Source organism: Danio rerio, chromosome 11 (genome assembly GCF_052040795.2).
Source record: "Danio rerio strain M-AB ecotype USA chromosome 11, GRCz13ab, whole genome shotgun sequence".
NCBI classification, from domain to species: domain Eukaryota; kingdom Metazoa; phylum Chordata; class Actinopteri; order Cypriniformes; family Danionidae; genus Danio; species Danio rerio.
The window spans coordinates 18408785-18418570 of record NC_141031.1 but is presented as its reverse complement, the minus strand read 5'-3'; the positions used below and the strand labels follow the sequence as shown (position 1 = coordinate 18418570).

Genomic DNA, 9786 nt, shown 5'->3' with positions numbered 1-9786 from the left:
GCTGGGTTTCGAGGAATCAATTCCATCATCAATGGCGGACAAGTGTCTGTTAATGCCTTGTAGAAATGTTGCATTACTTGTTATGCAGTACTACTTAAAGAACCTAAATACAACTACTGGGCAAAATAACTTGAGAAATACACCCATAGCATCTTATGATTGATGCTGGTACTCGAAACAGGTTTGAGGGAACCCCTTAGTTTGCCGACTCTGATCCTTTAGGCCAGCATTCTTTTCCAGCTACTCGGACAGACTCAAAAATCTCTTATTCTTCAGAGACAAAAATATCGCATTGGCTTAAGAAATATCCTACTTTCACCGTTAACAACAAATGATACATGTGAATAACATGGGCTTCAAAATAAATTTGATGATAAAAACCATAGGTCTCAAACTCAATTCCTGGAGGGCCGCAGCTTTGGACAGTTTTTTCCAACCCTATCAAACACAGATGATCCAAATAATCGGGGTGTTCAAAAGAGTCATGAACACCTTCATTAGTTGGATCAGCTGTGTTTGATCAGGGTTGGAGCAAAACTGTGCAGGGCTGCGGCCCTCCAGGAATTGAGTTTGAGACTTATGAATTATAAACTAAAGGCAAAAGCTACATTTATAAATAGAAGGGGGATATATTTCTTATTTCTTTAGTCTGGAGAAAATTGCTAAAAAAAATAAAAATAAATAAATAAATAAACCTTTTCAAATGACTAAAGATTGATGGTTGACGCTGAAAGGGCATCCGTTGTGTAAAACAAATGGCAGTTCATTCAAGCTGTGGCAAATCTGACACTAATGACAGTTGTAATATTACATTTAAAAATCAAGCCCAAAATAGCCTTGATCACTTTCTTCAGTATTGATCAAGTTTCTATTTTAAATATAGACAAAATACTGAGAAGGCTCCAATCAGAGGCAGTCAAGTAGCATTCTTAGATTTTTTTTTTTTTACAGTAAATACCAAAAACTAAGAAAAGTCGCTTTCATCAACCCTATCAAACACTAATGACAAAATGCTACAGATTACAATATGTGTATATTTTTTTATAAACTGTTGAATAATAACCGTCCCTGATGGAAGGTCAATTCGAAGGTGTACGAAAAAAATAAGAGACCCAAGCAGAATTAGGACAGTGTAAAATATATTTGACAGAATTATGTGATTGTCAAGCCATTTTTTTCTAAAATCTTGAGTGTCAATATTTGCAAAGAAATTTTACCTTTAATGAACAGATTTCTGTTATATTTACAATTGATTTTACAATATTTAAGAAAAACAAACTTAAAGCATTAGTAAATTCAATCTGCCTTTGGCCAAATGATAAAGCAGTACAGTTTTATTTATTTACCATCTGACTGATGACTTCTTAAATGTGTCACATTCTACGCCACCAGTTTAAAACCTTAGTCAGAATCATGGCACAAATGAAAAACCAACCAATCCGAATGAAAAGAGAAATCAATGTGCTTCTCACTCTTTTACCATTGGCCTGAAATACTGTGCCCACAAATTGATGATTGTTATACATTGTCTTAAACACCATGAAAATATATATTTTGTCTTGTGCATATACACAACTGTTTGTCTCTCTCCAAGCAGAAAAGAGAAGCAACAGTGAGGCAATGCTGGACTGTAAAACCCTGAAATGGATTTTAGATTACATAGACTTCCACAGATGGTACAAAGTGAGGGCTGCACCAGACTTGAGGACAAATGCGTTGCATTATAATGATGCAATATCTGAAGCAGGCACTGCAGACTCTACTCCCGGCATACCCAGCACCTGAGCAAAAAAAAAAAAAAAAAAGATGTCACTTAAGCATTTGCCTTTATCAAGAAAGATAAAAAACTAACTGTATACAATACTGACATCTAGTGTTAATGGATCAATATTGTGTGTATTTAGGTCTTTTGTGTAAATCGTTACACCATTCATCATCCAAAAACTGTGGGGATTCAGGAAAATCACTTTCGCAAACTACAGTGCAGTTTCCCCAAAGGTTTTTTAGAAACCAGCTTTTGTTTTTTTGCACTGATAATGTATTAGAACAAAATCCCCGTCCCCATAAAATGTTGTCATGGGAACAGAGGTGCTAGCCATTAAAAGAAAACAGCATCTAGATGAGATATAATTCAGTATGGCAGTAACAAAAGCAGTGATACATATATATATATATATATATATATATATATATATATATACATATATATATATATATATATATATATATATATATATATATATATATATATATATGTATCACTGCTTTTGTTACTGCATATATATATATATATATATACATATATATATATATATTTTTTTTTATATTATATATTTTTATATAATATCATATATATATGTATTTTTAGTTTTTTTTTTTTTTTTGGTCATTTCGCCGGACTACTCGGTTGACAGTAGGAAAGACCAGAAAGAAACACAAAATCAGAGTAGACTATATAATGCAGTGCTACACAAAATTGAGAAGAAACCTGAAACTAAAAAGAGTTGTGTAAATGTGAGGATTTAGAAGCAGTTTTTAACATTGATATGAAATGTTAAGTTTTAGACATACAAATAGTCACAGGTATTAAAAATGTAATTATTAAATGTAAAATATTTTTATTTGTGTATATAGAGTCGGTAAAACATTTTTCATTGCTTAATAAACTTTGTAAAACAACTCATTTGCTTATTGTCTGTATTCTCTTAAAGTCTTTAAATTAAATATTAAGCCTTGAAGGGCAAATAATTTAATACAATGGGCATATAATTCAATAAATACAATTCAAAAATTTATATAAAGCATATAATTCAATAAATATTGCCATATTAATTACATAAAATCTGCACTGGACAAAATATTTAGCACAGCCTTGTATGCTTAATTTGAACAAGAAAAAAATATTCATCCTAAAACATTAAATAAATGTCATAGAAAGCAAAAATTTTACTTTCTCAAACATCAACATATCGTTACAACACCAATTTTTTTTTTTTTTTTTACAATTAAATTATTAAGCAGACAATTTATTTTTTGAAAAGGAATGCTTCAATTAATTATCTGCCAGATAGAACCTTATAATTCTAAGCGGAAAATGACTTTTTGGAATTAGAAAGTTCTAGGGCTGGGCGGTATATTGGGTTCTGGGGATAAATAGATATGATTCCCCAACGCAATGCAGTATTATTCAATAACGTTTTTATTGATATGGTTTGAGACAACACGTGCACATTCTGCGTGAAACAGACCACTCCAAGGTAGCATACGAGCTCCACTTGTACAAATGTGCGCATGCGAAAATTAATGATTCACTCAGTCATACAAATGATTTGTTCAAACTGAAAGAATCATTCAAGAACAATTAATCACTGACGCGACATGGGGGAACATGCAGTGCCGGTGTGGTGAGAAATTTATCTGTATCTGACTCCCCGGAAAAATCTGACTCCCCAACGCGTGCACGCACTTCACAAAGTGCCTGCTGCTGTCACAGCGGTTTATTAGAAATGTTTTATCGATCATTTCTTCCAAAATTGACAGCAAGAACAAACATAAAAGCCTTGTCAAATTGACAAGCAGCACCTGAATGTGTTCAAAAAAATTAAAGGGTACATAGTTTACCCCTTTTTTATGATTTAATATTAATATTAGGGTTCTTCTGAGTGTGCCAGTTTAAGTTCAGTTTAACACACAGTTTAGATGTTTTTATTATAATGTGTTAAAAAGTGTCATGTTGGGGCCGTTTACACAATTTGCTGTTTTAGGGGCGTGTTGCTTCATAGTTTCGGCTTCCCGCCCAACGTAACAACGGGGGCGAATCGAAGAGCTCCTACGCTCTGTGTTTGCAACAAACAGGCTGACAGACAGAGAGAGAGCTAAGTTAAGCTAGGATGAGCATTCAGCAGTACATGTACGAGTCAGACACAGACCAAGCAGAGAGTACAAAATCATTTGCGTATTTGAAACATGAAGTTTCCCGAATTGTCGCGCCACACATTCCAGAACTCCAAACACAAGCCTCCACCAAGGCAAACACAATGGCGCTGCGCCAAGCCGCTGACCTGAAGCTTCGCCGTGTGCACCCCGACAGAAACCCACGCCGAGCCGCTGACCCGAAGCTCCGCCGCGTGCATCCCAACAGAAATCCACGGCGAGCCGCAGACCAGAAGCTCCGCCGCGTGCACCCCAACAGAAAACTACGCCGCACCGCTAATCCGAAGCTCTGCTGCGTACACTCTGACAGAAACACACGCCGCGCCGAGCCGCTAACCCGAAGCTCCGTCGCGTGAACCTGGACAGAAAGCCGCGCCAAGCTGCAGACCAGAAGCTCCGCTGCACGCACCCCGACAGAAACCCATGCCACGCCGAGCCGCTGACCCAAAGCTCCGCCGCATGCACCCCGACAGAAACCCACGCCCAGAACTCCGAAATGCACAGCGCCGCGCCACGAAAAAGGAACAAGCAATAAATCTGATTACAGCGATAATGTGGAGAATATTGATTTTGTGTTGAGCCCAATGAGCTTTTCATCAAAAAAATAGAGCAAGGGTGTTCCTTTAATGAAATCGCTTTGACTCACACGCTGAAAATGGCGGACGTGCAACAAGAAACTGGGGAAATGATTGTGACGCAAGGCTGTCAATCAATATTGGTGGGCGTGGGGGACCGCACTCCTACGTAAAGTTGCGGTCAGTCTAAAAACCGCTCCAATTGGCCCACCGTTTTTTTGTTGTTAAATTGAAAAAAAAAAGAACTGTGTTTATATCACCCCAATATGACGGTCTATACACTATACTTGCACACGTCTGTCCAAACAGCTTGAAAAGTAGATTTTTCACTATAGGTGCCCTTGAAAAAAAAAAAAACACATTATGTTAACACATTTAGCTCTGTGTTCTGATCTGTTATAATGACTGTTTACATTTATATGCTTAACCAGCATTTCATCATAGTACTCTGAAACAATTTCATTACTTCTCATGTCTAAAGTCTATTCGTTTTCATCTCCTTATTTAATATTTAGTAAAACAAGTTTAGTCAAAACAAAAGAAAGTGTATGATTTTTTACATGGATTGAACAACTTTTTAACTTATCTTTTTCACTTATCTTTTTCACCGTTTAAAAATTGTGCACAATACAAACATGTAAATGTGTAACTAAAAAACATACAGCTGATTTAATTGTTGTTTATAAGTCACACAACTGTGGTATACAGGATTACTTATAAGAACACTGTAATTGTGACATCAAACATTGTGCGTTTCATATTTACATTCAATGTGGTTCTTTTCTATACTACACTAATTTTTGTTGTGTTACTACTTAATGTGTTCATTTTTTGCTCTAACAATGTAGCTGTTTTCTATGGTTCTGTTTACTTTTTTATTTGCACACAGTAGTGCTGTGTGTGGTGTTAAGCAGGAAAAAACCCTGTACTGTATTTATTTATCAAAGATTTTGTTTATAATTTGAAATGTTGTGCAACAGTTTTAAGCAGGAGAAAAACCTGTACTGTATTTTATTTATCAAAGATTATGTGCAGCTGTTATTTGTAAACGGAGAGGGAAACCCCTGTGTTTGAATTATATTTTGATCAAAAAATATTTAATAATGTTTTAATAAATGCTTAAATTCTCAAGTAAACATTTATGGGAAAATATCGGATATATAACGTATACCGTCATTCCTCCTAAAAATACCGAGATATGATATTTTGCCCATATCGCCCAGCCCTAGAAGGTTCTATCTGCATTTTGTTTATTTTTTTATCCTAATTTGCAAATTGAGGAGAATTTTGATAATTTACATTTACAATACATTAGGGTCTCTGTCATGTTAATGTATGAAAGAGAACTGTTACACACATATTTTTTGCTATATGGAATGTAAAAACCACTTTGAAGCTTTATATCTCTAAATCATTTAGAATGCAGAAAGAAAGGTGACAAAATGGCATTGTTTCTTAACTGTTTTCTTGTATTTGTCAAGTAGGCCTAATTAAATTAATTTAATAAATGGGTGATTAGTCGACGAATGGCTTCAATTAGAAACAATCAAATTTAATCTCAACAAAAGAAAAAAATACTGTACAAATGTCATCCAATGATTATGAGGGACATCACAGGGGAAACATGCACATTAAATTTTACGTAAAAAGGAAAGAAATAAAAAAAACATTACACCAATCACAGGAAGGAGAGGAGGATAAGGTGGTGAGGCTATTTCTAAAGATAACAATTTCATCTAAAAATGAAAAAAAAAAAAGAAAAAAATATATAGAAATAACTCCTACATTATTTAATGTTGCTCTTGGGATTTTGAAGGGACCTCGTATTTGAAGACTACACTGAAGATCTTGCCTCCAAGACGCTCGGCCAGCCAGGAGTTCTTGATGACGGCTAGTTTAAGGCTCTCACAGCTGAGCATGGCATAGTAATTTGTGTGGATTGCTCGACCCATACCTTCAATGATCACTAGATCTGTGCCACGCTCCCTGACAACTGTGGCCAGGACTTTGTCAAGCCGACTGAAGAATTAAGTACAAAAGGAGAGAACACAGTTGTTTCAGTTTTCAACAAATAAAACACACACACGCACGCACACAAATGGGATAAAATGCGTTTTACCTCAGGTCTAAACATGGAGAACTAGAACCATTCTGCACCAAAGCAAGTCGATCCTCTTTGAATGCACTCCTGAAAAAAAGAAAATATTCAGGCTGAATATAACCTGAAAATAACCATGTTATTTTAGTACACTGTAAAAAAAACATAAGGAAGCAATTTCAGAGAAGCCCAAGTCATTTCTCCTTTTGTTGTTTGAAATAAAGCAGCTGCTATATTGCTGCAAAAACATACAGTATAACAGGCTACATCTTTTGGTTGGATAAATCAAACCAGCATTACTAAAATGTATTGATGATGATGATGATGATGATCGTAATCAAGGGTCAAAGGAGGTGTACATTAGGTGCTCTGATGAGGTCTTTACAAATAAATGTTGAGAAACAAAGTTTAGTGGATGGAACACACATTTTAAGGACTTTAAATAATTGACATGATCAAAATTTTTAACTGTGTCCTGCCTTGTGATTGATAATTAATAAGTCTAAGTTGGTAGTAAGTGAATACGATTCAGTATATCAAAAAAAAAAAAAAAACTTTTAAAATGAACTCACTGGAATAAAGAAATGTAGGCTTACTTAATTTATCTATGCATACATTTGTTAAAAAACATATTCAAATTTGATTAATTATGATTTTTGAAGATCAACTTTCAAAGAGACATTATTGGAGAACAATGACATAATGACAACTAACTTCTGCTATACTGTTATTAAGATCTCATTGGTCATTGCAAGAGAGAAAACTTCATGGTACTTAGGCGCATATATATCAAATTTTTATTTTGGCTAAAATAAAAGCAGTTTTTAATTTTTTAACACTATTTTATGGACAAAATATAGCCCCTTTAAGCTATATTTTTCTCAATAACCTACAGAACCATCAGTAAACAATAACTTGCCTAATTACCCTAACCTGCCTAGTTAACCTAATTAACCTAGTTAAGCCTTTCAATGTCACTTTATGCTGTATAGAAGTGTCTTGAAAATATCTAGTAAAATATTATTTACTGTCATCATGGCACAGATAAAATAAATCAGTTATTAGAAATGAGTTATTAAATTTTAGCTATTATGTTTAGAAATGTGTTGAAAAAAAATCTCTCCATTAAACAGAAATTGGGGGAAAAAAATTATTATTAAATGGTTTAATAATATGTCTGAACTTTGTTTTAAAACATACTTCAAGGTACATTTACAATGTGTATGAGAATGTGAGAAGGTACAGACATTTTGGGCTAGGGTGACTCCATTTGTATCTCAATTTACTTCACCAGTTCTTTTATGTCCTGTATTGTGTGTACCAAATACTTACGCAGACAGTCTACTTAAAGCTTGTAGATTTATGTCTATTACAAGCAAGACATTATGACCTATGTTAGTGATATATTAAGTGTCCTTTATCTATTTGAACTTTGGCTGAAAAACATCTTATTAGGTTTTTGAAAAGCTTACATGTGTAATAAGAAACCCTCAGAATTTTTGGTACCGTTTTTAACAGATACTGAAGCTTTGGATGCGTGTTATGATGACTATATAATACAAATCAATATATGTTTAATTTATTTATTACATTGTATTATTTTCCACCTGGGGTATAAATAGTTCTAATGGTGGTGTCAAAGATCATCAACATAGTGGAGACCAAAAAACAACTAAGGTTTAGCATTACACCGGTACAGAAGATACCTAAAATACTAGTTTACAAACTACTGCAATAGAATAATAACGTTTCAAGCTACCTTTTAAGACATTTGTTTTAGTTAAATAAAAACCAATACAAACATTTGATGAAAGACACCTCCATTTTACTGCTGAGCCATAGATATTTTAATAAACAGAATGTCAAATTTTAAAGGTGTAGTAGGCGATTGTCTTTAAAAACTTAGAAAGAAATTTTTTGTTATGCTGGTTGAAAGTGCATCTTGTCAAACATACGTCACATGACAGCAGTAACTACTCAAACACCTACAAACCTGTAAACAAAGAGTCGCTGTCATTTCTGGGGGAGATTCACCATCAAGACCAAGTTGTGAATTACCTCGCATTGGTTTCATACAGATTATAAAACCAAAATAACTTTTGTTTTCAAGTGCAATTGGTTCATTTAAAAGTAGAGATTTCAACCTTTATGTGGATATATTCCTTATGACAGTTAAGCAAGTATTCATTGAAATTCCAGTAAGTTTGTTGACCCCCAATCTGTTGTAAAAGCACACGTCTGGTCCGAGCCCTTCCCCCAGAGAAATGTCAGTCCATAGCAATCAGTGATTGGCTCCTGTACTAGTAGGCGAGGCTTCATTCACCATGTTGACCGTAAAACTTTTCCCCATTCAAAACTATACGGGGCTTCATTCACCATGTTGACCGTAAAACTTTTCCCCATTCAAAACTATACAAGTGCCATGCCTTTTGTATTCTATAGTCTTTGGCTCGGAAGTGTTGTTCACCCACTGAAATCTTCCGGTGAAAGATTGATGTAAATATTTTGATTTCAAAAGATACCTTTTACAGCATCCATAATGTAGATTCTTATGTACTTTAATAACAAAACAAGTAAATGGCACTATTCCACCTAGCCTGCTTTACTGAGGTCAAGTTGGTTTTTTATGTTTTAGTAATAAGTGTTATTCATGCACACCGCCGACCAACCATTAAGCATACAGTAGTCGCTTTAGGACAAAGTGCATGAGAGAGTGAGACCAGTGATCCTTGCATGCATGAAATATACACATGCACATTATGACAAGTTTTGCTTGCTACACAACTGAAAATGTGCTAGATATAATACAGTTTTTCGTTCAGAATTGTGGTATTATAAAGTACTAAATAATTACATGATCTAGTGGGTTGTTTACTGTCACCTCTAAGGTGCATGTTTGTGATTTCAGGAGACATGACTTTAGACAGCAGAAGAGGGACTGTTTTTTCAAAGCTATTATAGTAACGGATAGCATTTTGGCCTACTACACCTTTAAGGCTATTTTTGCAAGATAATTGTTTGGGGTATCTTGAGTCATTTAAATCTGGTATGGGACAAACTATACACAAATTTACATAAAATACAAAAAATCAATTAAAGGGCACCTAGGTTATCCCTTTTTTAAGATTTATGTGAATCATTTGTGCCTCCAGAATGTGTCTGTAAAGTTTCAGCTTTACA

General features: G+C 34.5%; 1 protein-coding gene across 9 annotated transcripts in view; it reads right to left on the bottom strand.

Moving 5' to 3' along the window:
- Positions 1 to 1121: 1121 nt before the first annotated feature.
- The window catches only part of pank4 (pantothenate kinase 4 (inactive)), a 35463-nt gene continuing 26798 nt past the window's right edge, over positions 1122 to 9786 (bottom strand). For 8 of the 9 annotated variants that reach the window (XM_087271925.1, XM_087271930.1, XM_087271926.1 and 5 more), the window contains 3 exons: positions 6628 to 6696; positions 6294 to 6527; positions 1123 to 1781 (listed from right to left, as the gene is read on the bottom strand). In XM_087271925.1, coding sequence (XP_087128051.1) covers positions 6299 to 6527; positions 6628 to 6696 — 298 coding nt within the window. In that variant the 3' untranslated portion in view covers positions 1123 to 1781; positions 6294 to 6298. 9 annotated transcript variants of the gene reach the window in all.